At 36.3% G+C, this 18,153-nt stretch overlaps 1 protein-coding gene across 1 annotated transcript in view; it reads left to right on the top strand.

Annotated features, from left to right (window-relative positions):
• Nucleotides 1-18,153, top strand: part of MAP3K2 (mitogen-activated protein kinase kinase kinase 2) — a 41,660-nt gene that overhangs the window by 6,597 nt on the left and 16,910 nt on the right. Inside the window, exons 2-13 of the mRNA XM_049773111.1 lie at nt 648-766; nt 1,836-1,876; nt 4,158-4,257; nt 5,797-5,910; nt 6,810-6,897; nt 8,253-8,383; nt 9,288-9,367; nt 12,180-12,247; nt 12,589-12,681; nt 12,936-13,142; nt 16,143-16,291; nt 17,211-17,342. Coding sequence (XP_049629068.1) covers nt 648-766; nt 1,836-1,876; nt 4,158-4,257; nt 5,797-5,910; nt 6,810-6,897; nt 8,253-8,383; nt 9,288-9,367; nt 12,180-12,247; nt 12,589-12,681; nt 12,936-13,142; nt 16,143-16,291; nt 17,211-17,342 — 1,322 coding nt within the window. The remainder of the gene's footprint in view (nt 1-647; nt 767-1,835; nt 1,877-4,157; nt 4,258-5,796; nt 5,911-6,809; nt 6,898-8,252; nt 8,384-9,287; nt 9,368-12,179; nt 12,248-12,588; nt 12,682-12,935; nt 13,143-16,142; nt 16,292-17,210; nt 17,343-18,153) is intronic.

The raw sequence follows: 18,153 nt of genomic DNA, 5'->3' as shown, positions 1-18,153 counted from the left end.
AGAAAAGGAATGGATTTATATTGTTTACAAATACAATGTGAACAGTTAGAATGTTAGTGAAGAGTTAGAATGATATTAGTGCTTGAACTTAGTATCATTTAATTCTATCTACAGTTTTTGTGGGTTTTTTTTTTTTTTTTTTTTTTTTTTTTGGTTTTTGGGCCACACCCGTTTGATGCTCAGGGGTTACTCCTGGCTATGTGCTCAGAAATCGCCCCTGGCTTGCGGGGACCATATGGGACGCCCGGGGATCAAACCGCGGTCCGTCCTACGCTAGCGCTTGCAAGATAGACACCTTACCTCTAGCGCCACCTTCCCTGCCCCCCATCTACAGTTTTTAAAATAAGATTTTATTTCCAAAATAACAAAACCTTGGACTATAGAAATGGTAAAATGATTAAGTCACTTGCCATGCGTCCATCAGCCTTGGTTTGATGTCCAGTGCCATTAAGGTCCCTGGAGTATCACTAGGATCATTTCCAAGCACAAAAGCCTGAGCTCCTCTGGATGTGACTTTAAAACAACAGGCATAGAAGTATTCTAGAAGCATTTTTTGCATTACTATCAATTTTAATGATTAGTGAATAGATACTGAAACTATTAATCTGGATACATGTTGATGTTTTTGTTTGTTTTTTGACATCTAGATGATCAGCAAGCTTTGAACTCAATCATGCAAGATTTGGCAGTTCTTCATAAGGCCAGTCGACCAGCATTATCTTTACAGGAAACCAGAAAAGCAAAATCATTATCTCCAAAAAAACAGGTATTTGTTTTGCAATATTTTAATAATGTTATAGTTTTTCCATGAATTATTTTTCTTTGATATTCTGATTTTATAGAAAATGTGTTTAAAGTTTAAAGTCTGGGGAGAAAGCATAGAGCAAAAGTACAGGCTTTTCCCTGTGGGTAGCCCTGGGCTCAATTTCTGGCATCACATTATCCTCCTAGGGCAACCCGCATGGCCCACAAACATCATCAAATGTGACATCTAAACACATATAGTTTATAGTTAAAGTTTAGCTGGGGATTGAACCCAGATCTGTCCTGGGAAAGAAGTCTGCGAGGCAAACGCCTTTGCAAACACCTTATCGCTCTGGCCTATATTTTTTATTTATAAAATGCTGTATTTTAGGGCCAGAGCAATAGCAAATTGGTAGGGCATTTGTCTTGTATGCAGCCAACCCAGGACAGACGGTGGTTTGGTTCCCAGCATCCGATATTGCCCTCTGAGCCTGCCAGAGGAGATTTCTGAGCACAGAGCCAGGAGTAACCCCTGAGTGCTGCTCAGTATGACCCAGCAAATATTTATATTTTAGGGTTAGAGATAAGTTACCTTATCTCAGATAAGATACTTGTCTTGTATGCAGCTGGCCCGGGTTCAATGTCTGGTATCCCATATGGCCCCCTGAGCATTGCCAGGAGTAAGCCCTAAACATAAATTTTATTCTGTGAACATGGAATATTTGTGTTTCCATAAACAAATAGTTTTTGTTTAAAACTATTCTGTATGTTTGCAGATGAGAGTAGTTTTGTACTTAAAATTTATTTGCAGTACTTAACATGGAAGTAGAAATGTGATTTTCTATGTTCCTACAATAGGAATAGCAAATGTTTTATACCCATCATACCATCAGTAATGGTCTTTCCTGTTAAACCCAGATTTAGCAATGTAATTCTCAACTCAGTTCTTTAACAGACACTATTAATAAAAATTGGTACTGAAAAATGAACTTTCTTCTCTGTTTTAAATAACAATGAAAAAATAATTTAATAATTGTAGAAATTTTCATTAACTATATATTTTCCTGATATTTGAATTCATTTTATTACAGAATGATGTTCGAGTCAAATTTGAACACAGAGGAGAAAAACGGTGAGGAAAGAAACATTATATATCAATTTATTGATTTAATCACAGGTTTCTAATTAAACTATAAAAAAATTTTCCCCCATACATTAATAAAGGTTCAGGGCTTAAATTTGAGAATGGAGAGTCCAGAGAGATATAGTACAGTGGGTAGGACCTTACACATGGGCAAACTAGATTTAATCCCTGGCACCCATATGGTCCCAGATCCATTCAGGAATGATACCTGAGTAAGCCCTGAGCATAGTTGGATGTGGCCCTAAAACAAAAACATTTTAAGAATGGGATCATTTTTGGTAATACATTAATATTAACTTAACATAGAATCTGTCAAAATTCTGGCTAAACATTAGATATACTTAATGTATTTTACTAGCAGTATTGGGAAGTAACGGAAATGATTGCATAATGTAGTCTTTAAATATTGTCAGTCATTTCAGTGTTGCTAGTGGAAATTAAATATAACTCTCCTTTCATAAATGTACTGTCCCTTCAAATACTATACAGAATTTATGTATGTGGATTTAATAGTCACAGTTTTGTTGATTATCAAGAGGTCTCAATCATATGATACATAATAGTAATATTGAGAAAAATGAATTGGATTCTCAAACGGATAATGTAAACCTACCTTTCCACCAAATATCTGGACCTAGTACAATGGTAGAAGTGATAGATGTGGCTGACCACTTTGCTACCAAGGCCAAAGAACAGTCCAAAAGATGGGATTTCATTTCTGATACGGTGTCTCATTAAGTTAGTTAAATGAAAGCTCTATCCATTTTAAGTACTTTAACAAAAATGTTTCATAATTCATAACCTGAAGATGTAAAAAATGTTTTACACGAAGATAATTTTAAAATGGTATCTACTCCAACAACAAATGAGTGGCTAAAGAAACTGTGGTACATATACATAATGGAATACTATGCAGCCATCAGGAAAAATGAAATCAGGAAATTTTCCTATACATGGATGAACATGGAAGCTATTATGCTGAGTGAAATGAGTCAGAAGGAAAAACAAAGACACAGAATAGTTTCACTTATTTATGGGATTTAAAAAAAATAAAAGACATTATTGTAATAATACACAGAGTCAATAGAGATGAGGGCTGGAAGGTCTGGCCCACAGTATGAAGCTTACCACAAAGAGTGGTGAGTTTAGTTAGAGAAATAACTACACTGAAAACTATCATGACAATGGTAGTGAGTGAGAGAAATAGAATGCCTGTCTCGAAGACAGGCAGGGAATGGGGGAGGAGGGAAATGGGAGCCATTGGTGATGGGAATATTGCACTGGTGAAGGGGTGGTGGTTCTTTTTCTATAACTGAAATCCAATTACAAACATGTTTGTAATCATGGTGCTTAAACAAAGATATTTAAAAAATAAAATAAAATGGTATCTACTAGATATATATGTTGTAGAACTTACTTTTTTCCTATTTATAATTTATTTTCATTCATTGGGTCCTTAATCTCAGTTCTTATTTGTTGTGCCAAGAAGGAATAAAGTGAACAAAGCATATATGATACCTTTTCTTTGAGAAAATATGTACAGTTGAGTGTCGAAGTCTCAAATGTTAGGTGTGTGCTTCCTAGGAGCAGTACAAGCTAGTCTTTGATAAATGAAAATAAAATACAAAATTTAGAAATTATAATTAAAATTTTTAATTTTTTCAAAAAATATATATATGTTGGGAACATCTTAATATATATGTGTTAAAAATGTTGAGTTCTTGGGGCTGGAGAGATAGCATGGACGTAAGGCGTTTGCCTCGCATGGAGAAGGTCAGTGGTTCGAATCCCGGCATCCCATATGGTTCCCTGAGCCTGCCAGGAGTAACCCCTGAGCGCTGCTGGGTGTGACCCAAAAAACAACAACAACAAAAAAGTTGAATTCTTAAGGGTACAGAAGTAAAAATTTGAATGCCCAAGCGATCATTATACTTAAGAGCTTCATTGCATCCTTTTTTACAGCTGATGCCACAGTTAAATATAACTTCCTTTAGTGAACATTTTTCTGTTTTTAATAATATTCATATAATAGTTTCCATGTAAATTATAAATTGTAGACCATTTTGAGAATTCCCTTTTTATAATTTTATTATATAGAAAAAAATTCAGAGTTTTTGAACTTTTTGTTGACAATATGTGTGATAAAAATGAGTATAGTTATTCTCAAGAAATGTGAATATTTGTTTTTACTTTTGTATTTTTATACCAATGAGGTAATTGTTACTAGTATGTAATTTATGCCTAAGACCTTAACATTTTGTCTGTTTAGTATCCTTCAGTTCTCCAGGCCAGTTAAACTGGAAGATCTAAGATCTAAAGCTAAAATTGCCTTTGGACAGTCTATGGATCTACATTATACCAATAATGAGGTAAAAATATATAGTTTATTTTCTAAAGTTCTTATTTTGGAAAATTGTATTCATCTTTAAGAGAGCACTTTCTCTATGCGTTTTATAGATGAATTATCTTGTAATACTCTATTACATAGATAATAAAGCTTAGTAGTAAAAGTGTTTTTGTTGATGTTGTTGGTTTTAGGATTTTATTAGATCAATATGATACTTGGCAGTCAGTATATTGGCTCTTTTTTTTTATTTTGGTGGAGGAGGGCTATACCTGGCAAGCACTGAGGGCTTACTTCCTGGCTTTGTACTCAGAAATCACTATTGGCAGGCTCAGGGGACCATATATGATCCTGAGTTTTTAAACCATGTCAGCCACATACCAGACAAATGCTTTACCTGCTGTACTGTCACTTTAGACCCAATACATGTGACCTTAATGGTTTATTGTGCTATCAAGGAGCTCTGTATTCTGGAGAAAATACTTTTGAATCTTCTACAAAATTTGAATTCCATTAAATGATCTCTGAGGTTCTTTGAAGATTATATGAGACCTCAACATCTTGGAATCTTAAATTTTCCTGAGCCTTTTAGTTAACTGGCTGATTTATTGTTTTGTTTTTAATTTTAGCCTCAAAAATACTTGTTGAATTTTTCCCGTCATGTTATAATTTCTGAATTTTTGTCCCTCGTGAACTTTACATAATTAATAATAATTTTTAATATATGAAGTTTTTAGAAAGAAACTATTTGATACATTAATAAACATATCAGAGAGTAATGCATATCTGGGTTAATTATGAATAAAAAGTAAGAGTTTATCAGTCCAAATGAAAGGTAGTTCTACCTTTATATTATTTTTGTATACTTGTTAATGGAATTTGGGGGTATATATGCAATAGCTTAAGATTAGCAACATTCAGGAAATTAATCTTTAAATGTTTTAGAATAATATAATGATTATCACATTAAAATTTTATATTCTATAACTTTGGTCATGATAGGATGGGGGAGCAAAACAATCTAGGTATTTTTATTTATTTTTTTGTGGTGGTTTTTGATCCACACCTAGCGTAGCTCAGGGGTTACTCCTGTCTCTGTGCTCAGAATTCACTCTTGGCAGGCTTGGGGGACCATATGGGATGCTGGGAATGGAACCCGGGATTGTCCTGGGTCAGCCATGTGCAAGGCAAATGCCCTACTGCTGTGCTATCTCTCTGGCCCTGATATTTTTAATTTTTAAGAATTTTACTAATCTAGAAATCAAAGATCAAGATAATTTGTGACAATTCTATAGTAAAGACAATTTCCTAGAAAGGTTTATGTTTTTCTTGGTGGGATAGTTGGGCCTTACCTGGCTGTACTTGGGTCACTCCTGGCTCTGTACTCAGAAATTGCTCCTGGAAGGCTCTGGGGACTATATGGGAAGCCAGGGATTAAACCCAAGTCAGTCTCAGATTCTCTAGGTGCAAGGCAAATGCCCTATCACTGGGCTATGGCTCTGGCCTCCTAGAAAGATTTGACCTAGTCAGATAACTATAATTTTCTATATTCCTTTCTGTTTAGTTGGTAATTCCATTAACAACCCAAGATGACTTGGACAAAGCTGTGGAATTGCTGGATCGTAGTATTCATATGAAAAGCCTGAAGATCTTACTTGTAATAAATGGAAGTACACAGGTAAGAATTTGTAAGAATTTAGTTTTTTATTTTCTATTTTAGGATTTATGCCTCTAAAAGTCATGGTAGGAAGCTTACTACAAAGAGCGGTGAGTGCAGTTAGGGTAGAGAAGGGTCCACTATGACATTGAGAGTTGGAACTGATCGCTCTGGACAAGAACTGGATGCTGAAAGGGGATAAAGTGACATTCATGGTACCCCTTCATTAACAATAGTGCAAATCACAGTATCTAAGAGAGAGGGGGAGAGAAGAAAAAGAGGAGAGAGAAAATAGAAGAAAAAATGCCTGCCCCAGAGAGAGAGAGAATGTGAGAGAGAGAAAAGAGAGAGAGAGAGAGAGAGAGAGAGAGAAAGAAATAAAGAAAGAAAGAAAGAAAGAAAGAAAGGAAGGAAGGAAGGAAGGAAGGAAGGAAGGAAGGAAGGAAGGAAGGAAGGAAGGAAGGAAGGAAGGAAGGGAAGGAACGAAGGAAGGAAGGAAGGAAGGAAGGAAAGAAAAGAAAAGAAAAGAAAAGAAAAGAAAAGAAAAGAAAAGAAAAGAAAAGAAAAGAAAGAAAAGAAGAAAAAAAATGCCTGCCCCAGAGACAGGCAGGAGGGTGGGTGAGTGGGGAGGTACTCTGGGAACGGGGTGGTTGCAAAAAGTCCACTGTTGAAGGTGTTGTACATTCTATGATAGACACTCAATCATGAACTATTTTTTAACCATGGTGCTTAAATAAGATACTTATAAATTATAAAAAAAAAAAGTTTTATTTTTAAGTCAATGTACAAGGCCAGGGAGAGAGTGTAGGAATTAGGGCACATGACATTATCTTTGATAGATTGTCCTTGGTAGAAGAGATTTTATTTAAAGCCCTGAGGATTTCATTTGCATCCATCATCCTTTTTTTTTTTTTTTGCAGGCTACTAATTTAGAACTGTTGCCATCACTAGAAGATTTAGATAACACAGTATTTGGAGCAGAGAGAAAAAAACGGCTTTCTTTAATAGGTAAGAAAGCTAATTTCTAAATCACATTCATAGATAATAATCTTAGTTTCTTCTCCATCCATTACTGTAAAGAAACAGCAGATAAATAGTAGTGTAACTCTCTTCCTTTGATTCAGTTTTCTGAATGCCTTAGTTAATAATCGATAACCCTTGAAAAGTCATTTGAAGAATGCTATCAGAATAAACATTGCTAAGAGCTTTTAGTTTATTTTTATCATTTTATTAGTTTTTAAATTATTAAGCATATAATATAAAAACATAAGGGACTGGAGAGATAATACAGTGGGTAGGATGCTTACCTTGCATGCCATTGCATGCAAATTTCCATCAACTGATTTCATCTCTAGTACCCCTTATGGCTCTCTGAGTGCCATACCTAAGAATAAAATATAGTTACACAATTTTTTTTGTTTTGTTTTGTTTTTTGGGCCACCCCTGATGACACTTGGGTTACTCCTGGCTAAGCACTCAGAAATTGCTCCTGGCTCAGGGGACCATATGGGACTCTGGAGGATCGAATCCATATCCATCCTGGGTCCGACATGTGCAGGGCCTTACTGCTGTGCTATCGCTCTGGCCTCTAGTTTCACCAATTGTAAACACACTAATAAAGACTACTAAGAAGTAATCTTACTTTAGGTTCCTTAGAACTAAAGACAAGAACTGGAAATACCATCATGAGTCAATGTGCATAACCTGTGTTAATTATGAATGATTTTTATCATCATAGCACCTTTATGTAAAGATGGAAGAAACTGGTTCATGGAGATTGGATAACTTTCCCAAAGAAGCATTATTTTTCTATATCATGATGCATTCCATAAATCACATTAACATTAATATATGAATGACAGGTAGAAGATCAGAAGCAGTGGACTATATCTAAAAATATACTATATTATTGGTTCTTTATGTTAGCAGTCAGAAGAACACACCATCTAATAAGTACATATGAATTTACAGTAAAGTTAGTAATGATAGTAGAAGGTAAGTTTAGAAAACTGAAATATTTGAGGTTGGGGCCGGAGAGATAGCATGGAGGTAAGGCATTTGCCTTTCATGCAGGAGGTCATCGGTTCGAATCACGGGTCTCCATATGGTCCCCTGTGCCTGCCAGGAGCAATTTCTGAGCCTGGAGCCAGGAATAACCCCTGAGCACTGCCGGGTGTGACCCAAAAACCACAAAAAAGAAAAAAAAAGAAATATTTGAGGTTTTACTGATGTGAATCTGATAAATTATTTTACTTACCAAAATTATTGCTCATATAGGGCAGAAATTATTTATATTTAAAGACAAAAACTTAATTTTCTTCTGATATATATTTAAAGATTACATGTAATTTTTCTCCTTAAAGGTCCCACTAATAGAGATAGAAGCTCCCCTCCTCCAGGATACATTCCAGATGAATTACATCAGGTTGCCCGGAATGGGTCATTCACAAGTATCAACAGTGAAGGAGAGTTCATTCCAGAGAGCATGGACCAAGTAAGCAAAACTTAGACATGCTTTTTCATTTTATTAAAGATTATGTCAGATTCCACATGACATGGCTGTAACTAGGTGTGGGATTGGTTATGTATATATATTTTACATATATCTAATTTCATTTCATCCTTGTTTATGAATGAAAAGTAATAGGAAAATGCCCATTAATTTGTGTCTGCTTTGTATATACACATAAATAAACCTAGAGTAAGGATAATTGTCTTATATTTGTCACTTAAATGATTGAGGGTAGTATTTGTAATGCGAGGGTTTACCTGCATGTTTTTAATTAACATTTTAAAGAATAATTTTTTTAAATAATACATTTAATTATGAAACTAGTGCTTGTCAACTTTTAAGAGTTTTATGTCATTTATTTGTTTTTACAGGAGTTGCTTGTTTTCTTAGTATTGTATTGGCTTCTATTCTATGAATTTACCCTTTTTAATGACAGCTATTCTGGTGTCATTAGCTTCATTTCTGAAGGTAATAAATGGAAATTATTCAGTTTCACTAAGCATTATTTCACTAAGCATAATACCATTTTATTATGTGAAATATTTTGCTTTTCAAGTTTTCAGCTAATATCTGTAGGGAAATAATGAATATTTTTTATCTTAGTAGAGTTTGAAATTATAGCCTTCTTATAAGTACAGCTGCATTTAAATCGCTTAAAAATTGAATAACTATTCAGTTGGATATGGGGTTTCTTTGTTGGGTGAGTACTGACAGTGTTCTAAGATTGCATTGGGAGCTCACAATTTAGAAGACTAATGCTGACATGTACACTTTAAATTGATAAATTTTATGTTACCTAAATTGTACCTTAGTGAAACTATTTTTAAGAAACCAGTAACATAAAACCCAGTCATGACAGTGATAGATCGCTTTTTTTTTCTTCTAGATGCTGGACCCATTGTCTTTAAGCAGTCCTGAAAATTCTGGCTCAGGAAGTTGTCCATCACTTGATAGTCCTTTGGATGGGTAAGGCTAATTGTAGTTTTTGTTTTTTAATATTTGTGGAGAATATGCATATTCATAGGATATTGAATTGTCAACATTTTTTGAGCTACACTCAGAGGAATGTAAATGATACTTGTCTGTATTTATGCAGACAAATTTTTTAAATTTGGATAAATCCCTTAATTTCATGGGGATATATTTTAATTAGCTAAAATTATATATGATTATAATGTTTTGAGTATTCCCGCTGGCCAAAATTTTGTTTTGGAAGTTAAATGTGTACTTAGTTTTCATGTATATTTACATTTAAAACTGTTCATCAAACTGCTACCAAGTTGTTCATTGTATGTTTAGTTTTAGAGACTTCTTGGGTTTCATTTGTTCAGAATTATGTTCATTGTACCACAAAATTATACATAACTTTTTTTTGTTTGTTTTTGTTTTTGGGTCACACCTGGCAACGCTCAGGGGTTACTTTTGGCTCTATGCTCAGAAATCACTCCTGGCAGGCTCCAGGGACCATATGGGATGCCAGGATTCAGATCACCATCCTTCTGCATGCAAGGCAAAATGCCCTACCTCCATGCTATCTCTCCGGTTCCCTATACATAACTTTTATTATTGGCAATTGTGGCTAAGGATGTTGGGTCATTACTCAATATTAAAATACTTTGGCTCTGTGAAATAGTTCATGAATATAAGCTGAGACATGCAACTGTTAATTTTTATTGTAGTGCTCCCTCTCCTGGCCTAAGGAGGATTGTTCATCTGTAGCAATCACTATCTTCATTTAGTTCTCAGAGATTGCTTTTTAAAAGCAAGTTCTGAAAATATAAATAATATCATATAGGTATTTATATTAACAAAATGTTAATATGGGTTACCATGTCTTCCTCAGGATAGATATTTAAAACATGAAAGATAGGGGCCGGAGCAGTGGTACAGCGGTAGGGCATTTGCCTTGCTGACCTAGGACAGACCTCGGTTTGATCCCCTGGCATCCCATATGGTCCCCTAAGCTAGGAGCGATTTCTGAGCGCATAGCCAGGAGTAACTCCTGAGCGTCACGGGGTGTGGCCCATAGAAAACAAATATGAAAGATATTCTGGGAGATAGAAATGAGAAAGATATATATTGAGTACAGAATATTTGAAGGACACTGTCCTGAACACTTCATATTATAATCACTTGATGAGTTGGAAATGTATCACCTCTTCTTAATATATGTGTACATAGCCTCATAAAGTTGATTTCTTGGAGCTGGAGTAATAGTACAATAGGCAGGACATTTGCCTTGCACTCAACAGACGCAGATTTAATCTTCCTAAATCATATAGTACCCTGTGCCCACTAAGAGTGATCGAGCTAGGAGTAAGTCTTGAGTACCACCAGGTGTAGCCCCAAAACAAAATAGGTGATTTGTCAAGATTACCTCTAGGAAAGTGACAGATGTTACTAAGCATCTGAAACACAGATGTTTCTAAGCATGTCTGATTTTTCTAATTTAGTCACCATGAAATCACAGCTATTCTTGATTGGTTTTCAGGCATACAATGTTGAAACACCAATCCCTTCACCAGTGTCTACTTCCCTCTACGAATGCCATCTCTACTCCCATTTGCCTCCCACATACCAGTTGCTTCTAAGGCGAGGCACTTAAAAAAAAAGGGTCTGTCCAGAGTGATAGCACAGCTGGTCGGGTATTCACCTCGAATGTGGCCAACTTGGGTTTGATCTCTGGCATACCATATAATCCCCCAAGAGTGCGTAGAGCCAGGAGTAACCTCTAAGCACCACTGGGTATTGCCCCCCCCCCAAAAAAAAAAAAAAAAAAAAAGATTTTCACTGTGGTTTTACAATACTGTTGCTGATGGGTGTTATTCACTTTTGTGGGATAATTTCATACAGCTTAATACTCTCCAGGTTCCTCCATGTAGCACTAAATTGCATAACTTATGACCAAGTAATATTCCATTGTGTATTTGTATCATAGTCTCTTTAATCATTTGCTCTAGGGCACTTGGTTGTTTCCAAATTTTATCTATTGTGAATAGTGCTGCAAGGATTATGATTTTGAAAATGTCTTTTCTCCATTTTATTTTTAGGCCCTCAGGGTATATTCCAAGAAGTGAAGGTGCTGGGTCAAATGGAAGCCCAATTCCTAGACTTATATTTAGGACTTCCATATTATTTTTTAAAGACTGGACCATTTGACACTCCCACCAGCACTGAATGAGAGTTCCTTTCCACATTTACACCAGCAATGGTTTTTCTTGTTGTTTTATTTGATGTGTGCCAGTCTCTGTGGTGTGAGATGATTTACTTCTTTTCTGTAAATATTGCCGGTTATTTTAAAAATACATCATTCTTACCACTAAAGTCAATGGATTAATTTTAACAGCGAGACTTTTTGCTTATACTAAATAAATGCTTATGAAGACTTTTCTCTTTTTTACTTATGATAACTAGTGAGTTCCTTTATAGATAATGAATTACTACACCCAGGTGCACACCTATATCTGATATATCTCCAGACATATGTGTCAATTGAGAGTACATAAGGATTTTTTAAATCTTCTATATTGGGGCCGGAGAGATAGCACAGCCTTGCATGCCGCTGACCTGAGAGGGACCCGGTTCAATTCCCAGCACCCATATGGTTCCCCAGCCTGCCAGGGTTAATTTCTGAGTGCAGGGCCAGGAGTGACTTCTGAGCACTGCCAGGTATAGCCCAACAATCAATCAATTAATAAATAAATATTTAAAATAATTTTAAGAACTCTTTTATAGTCTTTATATTACTATGTCTTAATATGAATTTTTCTACTTCTAGAGAAAGTTATCCAAAGTCACGAATGCCTAGAGCACAAAGCTACCCAGATAATCACCAGGAATTTTCAGGTTAGACTATGCACATTCTATATATGTAAATATGTGTCATTTATTGTCATTTGACTAGGAGGGAGAGAGAATTTTTAAAATTAAAAATTTGTGTTTTTAGGGGCTGGAGAAATAAATTACAGTGGTAGGGTGCTTGCCATGCACATTGCTGACCCAAGTTTGATCCCTGACACCCCATCCGCATGGTCCCATACACTGCCAGGAGTAATTCCTGGGTGTACAGATTAGCCAAAAATTTTTTTAAAATAAAATTTTAATTTATGTGTTTGATTCAGAAATATTTAACTTTTTATGATGTAGCATTACCATATGTCTTTTGTTTTTTATATATGTCTTAGTAGATTATGATAATCCCATTTTTGAGAAATTTGGGAAAGGAGGAACATATCCAAGAAGATACCATGTATCATATCACCACCAAGACTATACTGATGGTAAGTGTTTGCAGTTAAGAGTCTTGGGGAAATGGGGAAATAACTCAAAGGTTTTGAGCACTTACCTTCCAGGACTCAGGCCCTAAGTTTTATACCACTAAGGCAGCCCCTGCCCTCAAAGAAATATAAAACTGAAGTTTCACACATTTAATCATATTGTCATTGTGATTTCAATGTTTTTAGTTTAATCAGAGGATGTATTTCTGTTTCTTACATGCTATAATTGACTTTATAACCTTGTTTTCATTTTGTAGGTCGTAAAACGTTTCCAAGAGCCAGAAGGACTCAAGGGACCAGCTTCCGATCTCCTGTTAGTTTCAGTCCTACTGATCACTCCTTAAGTACTAGTAGTGGAAGCAGTATCTTTACCCCAGAGTATGATGACAGTCGAATAAGAAGAAGGGGAAGTGACATAGACAATCCTACTCTAACTGTAATGGACATCAGTCCTCCCAGCCGCTGTAAGTAATAAAAATTGGCATAGTGAAAAATGTATCACAGAAATTTATAGTGCTAAAAGGAATCAATACTAAACTAAGGGACCGGAGAGATAGCACAGCAGTAGGGTTTTTGCCTTGCATGCAGAAGGACAGTGGTTCAAATCCTGGCATCCCCAAGCCTGCCGAGGGAGATTTCTGAGTGTAGAGCCAGGAGCAGCCCCTGAGCCTTGCTGGGTGTGACCCAAAAACAAATAAACAAACAAACAAAAAAAAACTAAGCTGATTCTCAAGGTAAAATCAACTTATCAAAAGAGATAAAAGTTATTTTGTGGGGCTAGAAAGAGATACAGCAAGTAAGACATTTACCTTTCACACAGCCAACCTGGATTTGATCCCCTGAACCCTTTGTGGTTCCCCACTCCCACTGGAAATTGTCACTGAGTAAGCACTGAGCATAGCCAGGTGTGGCCAAAAAACAAACGAACAAAAATTTATTTCTAAAAAGGAGGTCGAATATCAGTTCTTAATATACTTAGGAGTGTTTATTATTACTGACTTCAGAGGACATGGTTCTTTGCTTGTATTAGAAAAATGGCTGCCAATTGTTAATTCTTTGAGTTCTAGTTGCATGCCTAGCACTGAAATCTCAAATATGATATCTCAAGAGTCACACCTATCTAAAGGGGAAATGAATTATAGTATATGTGTACTGTAATTATTTAGTATAAAAAATCAGCATTAAATTAGATATTTTAGATTTGAATGTAAGAAGGAATTCAGTTAAGGAGGTAACAGTAAAAGTTAAAAGTCCCTGGCATGTCTTGAAAATGGGTAATAGCTAATTGTTTTTCTTTTGTAAGAAAGGGACTTCAGCACACTTGGGAGTATTCAGGGGCTATTTCTGGCACTGTGGTCAGGAGTGAGCTCTGCTGTACTCAGGGTAGCCATATCCACGTGGTGCTAAGGATCAAACTATAGGCACCTAATTTTCTTTACTATTTCACTATCTAGGAAGTTCTTTTTCTTAATGAATTCACCTTCTTTATTATTCACTTATTTATTAGTTGGAATATTCTTCTTTTTAATAAATTATTTAATTAAATAACCATGAGATACACAGTTGCGAAGTTGTTCATGTTTGAGTTTCAATCATATAATGTACAACACCCTTTAGCTGTGCAGTTACCGCCAGCAATTCCCCAATTTCACACCCACTCTCTCTCCCCTCCTTGACTTCCATCCCCTATGGCAGACATTTTTCTTTCTCTCTCTTCCTTTTTTCCTTTTGATATTGTGGTTTGTTTATTGACTGAAGTTTAGTTTTTGCTTGTTTGATTAAAAAATTGTATATCTTTATTTTGAATGGTAGTTTTTTTAGGTTTAGAATTCTAGAGTGTTTTTTTTTTTATTAAAAAATGATACTGGGCCCGGAGAGATAGCACAGCAGGCGTTTGCCTTGCAAGCAGGACCAAAGGTGGTTGGTTCGAATCCTGGTGTCCCATATGGACCCCCATGCCTGCCAGGAGCTATTTCTGAGCAGAAAGCCAGGAGTAACCCCTGAGCACGGCCGGGTGTGGCCCAAAAACCAAAAAAAAAAAAAAAAAAAAAAAATGATACTATTTAGAAATGATATTCCATTGTTTTGTACCTTACATAATTTCTAAGACATATCTTATAATTCTTCTCATTGTTCTCTGTCTATAAAATGTTATCCCTTGGACTGGAGAGATAGCACAGTGGTGAGGCATTTGCCTTGCACTCAGCCAATACAGGACAGATGGTGGTTCGAATCCCAGCATCCCATATGGTCCCCCCCTGCCTGCCAGCAGAGATTTCTGAGCACAGAGCCAGAAGTAACCCCTAAGTGCTGTTGGGTGTGACTCCCTCCACCCCCAAAAAATGTTTTTTTTGGGGGGGGGGAATGTTTTCCCTCACTGCTTTCAAACTTTTTTATATTAGAATGAGAGTAATGTTCATTCTAGCTTTCAGTAGTAAAGATGGGAAACCAAGCACAAATAATGTTGCAATAAAGATTAGAAATAATACTTAGAGTTAGTGTCAAAAAGTGAGCAAAAGATATCACACTTTTTTTTGTTGGTTTATTTGTTTTGGGCCATATCCAGCAATGCTCAAGGGTTATTTCTAGTTCTGCACTTGAGAATTACTCCTGGCAGTACTTCAGAGGTACCATGGATACATTCAAGAATTACTCCTGGCAGTACTTCAGAGGTACCATGGATGCAAGGATTAAAGGGTCAGCTGAATGCAAGACAAATGCCCTACTCATTCTACCATTGCTGTGGCCTCCAAATACTTTAGTATTTGTAATTAGAAAATAAATCTTCTTTTAAAATTAGTCAGTGGTGGCTTTCCTCACTCTGGAGTAACCCAGGTTTTCTCTTGAGCATGCATCTTTACATATCTCTCTCTGGGTTACTGCTGACTTTGTACTTAAGAATTACTTCTGGGCCCGGAGAGATAGCACAGCGGCGTTTGCCTTGCAAGCAGCCGATCCAGGACCAAAGGTAGTTGGTTCGAATCCCAGTGTCCCATATGGTCCCCCGTGCCTGCCAGGAGCTATTTCTGAGCACACAGCCAGGAGTAACCCCTGAGCACCACCGGGTGTGGCCCCCCCCCCAAAAAAAAGAATTACTTCTGATGGACTCAAGGACGATATGGGATGCCAGGGATTGAATCTGGGTCAGTTGTATACAAGGCAAGCACTGTACCTGTTTCACTCTCTTTTTCTGGGACTACTTTACCTCTTTCTTTACCTCCCTTTATGTCCCAGTAACTCTGTCTTCACTATTTAAAAAAATGAGTGATGAATATATGAACCTTGCTTGGGTTTAGGATTTTTTTAATGTGATTCAACTCTTTTATCATATTCAAGAGTATCCCCCCCCAAAGAAAGGGAAAAAAGTATTCTATTAAAGATATCACTAATGCAGTGTACCTATTTAGTCCTTAAACATTTGTGTGTCATCTGACATGTCCATTTTTACAAATATTTGTTTTTAGCACCTCGTGCTCCGACCAACTGGAGATTGGGCAAACTACTTGGTCAGGGAGCCTTTGGCAGGGTCTACCTCTGTTATGATGTTGATACAGGAAGAGAATTAGCTGTTAAACAAGTTCAGTTTGATCCTGACAGCCCTGAGACCAGCAAGGTAAGCACATTGCATATGCTATTTTTGTCACATTTTAAGAAACTTTTTTTTTTTTTTTTTTGGTTTTTGGGCCACACCTGGTGACACTCAGGGGTTACTTCCTGGCTATGCACTCAGAAATCGTTCCTGGCTTGGGAACCATATGGGATGCTGGGGGGATGGAACCGCAAACTGTCCTATGTTAGCACATGCAAGGCAAGCACCCTACTGCTTGTGCCACCGCTCTGGCCCCAAGAAACATTTTTATTGCAATAACTATAACACAGGATAGAGTATTTTATTTATTTAATACAAATTATTTGCAAATTAAAAATAAGGTATTTAGATTTTATATTCTTTGTACTTTATTTTGTTTTCTTTCAGTGCTGCTATTTAAAGGCTATTTCAACTTTAAAATGTTTAAGGGCCGGAGAGATAGCACAGTGGTGTTTGCCTTGCAAGCTGCCAATCCAAGAAACATTTTTATTGCAATAACTATAACACAGGATAGAGTATTTTATTTATTTAATACAAATTATTTGCAAATTAAAAATAAGGTATTTAGATTTTATATTCTTTGTACTTTATTTTGTTTTCTTTCAGTGCTGCTATTTAAAGGCTATTTCAACTTTAAAATGTTTAAGGGCCGGAGAGATAGCACAGTGGTGTTTGCCTTGCAAGCTGCCAATCCAGGACCTAATGTGTTGTTTTGAATTCCGGCATCCCATATGATCTCCCGTGCCTGCCAGGAGCTATTTCTGAGCAGATAGCTAGGAGTAACCCCTGAGCACCACCAGGTGTGGCCCAAAAACCAAAAAAAAGTTTAGTCATTGGGAAGTACAAGTTTCGGAATGAAATATACTTGATGCTCCATAAAGTTAGAAGATCTTGCTTTTTCTAGTAATATTGTAAATATTTAACACTGAGTTTTGTCTTTCAGGAAGTCAATGCACTTGAGTGTGAAATTCAGTTGCTGAAAAACTTGCTGCATGAGCGAATTGTTCAGTATTATGGCTGCTTGAGGGATCCCCAGGACAAAACCCTCTCCATATTTATGGAATATATGCCAGGGGTAAGGTAGTATATTCTTTGAAATAGACTTATCCTTAATTAAAGTTTTAATGGCAAAAATAAGAAAACATTTGATTATAAAATGGTAACCCAAGTTAAGCAGGATTTTAGGAAAAGTTTTAAATTAGAGTTGAGTCATACAAAATTTTTTTTCTTCATTTATTTTTGTGTTTTCATGGGGGTTGACTACATCTAAGCTTAGTGGTTCATAGTTAATGTGCATACTAGTCCTTTGAGCTGCCTCCTTAGTTCTTAGCTTAGAGTTTTCATGACATATTTGACATTGTTCTGTTGACAATCTTACCTCATGGATTTCTCAAATTGCAACTTCATGATGTTTAATGTGTTTTCTTACGGATATCAACTCTAGTTTGGATATAAATTCTAAATAAGATTCAGATTTAACACTTTTAGGTTTGGGGTTTTTGGGTTTATTTTGGTTTTGGGGGGGTAGGTGGTTAGGTGGCCTTTGGGTCACATCTGGCAGTGCTAAAGGTTGGTTACTCCTGATCTGAACTCAGAAATCACTTGCAGCAGATGTGGGGGACTATGTGGGATGCTAAGGAGCAAACATGGGTCAGGCCATGTACAAAACAAGCACCTTACCAGCCTGCCCCATTTTCAGGTTTTTTTAAATTTTGGTGGTGTGGAGACCGTCTGCAGTTTTATTGTTTGGGAGCCACACCTATTTATATTAGGGTCCACTCCTTTCTTGGTACTTGGAGTTTGCTCCTAATATTGCTGGGGGATTATGCATTGCTAGGAACATAGCATGTGCTTGAATTACTTTACCTCTCTCTCCAGCATTTTTA

The sequence above is a fragment of the Suncus etruscus genome, chromosome 5, assembly GCF_024139225.1.
Source record: "Suncus etruscus isolate mSunEtr1 chromosome 5, mSunEtr1.pri.cur, whole genome shotgun sequence".
NCBI classification, from domain to species: Eukaryota; Metazoa; Chordata; class Mammalia; order Eulipotyphla; family Soricidae; genus Suncus; species Suncus etruscus.
Note: the sequence above shows the minus strand (reverse complement) of the source record. Positions and strands in the feature narration are given on the sequence as shown.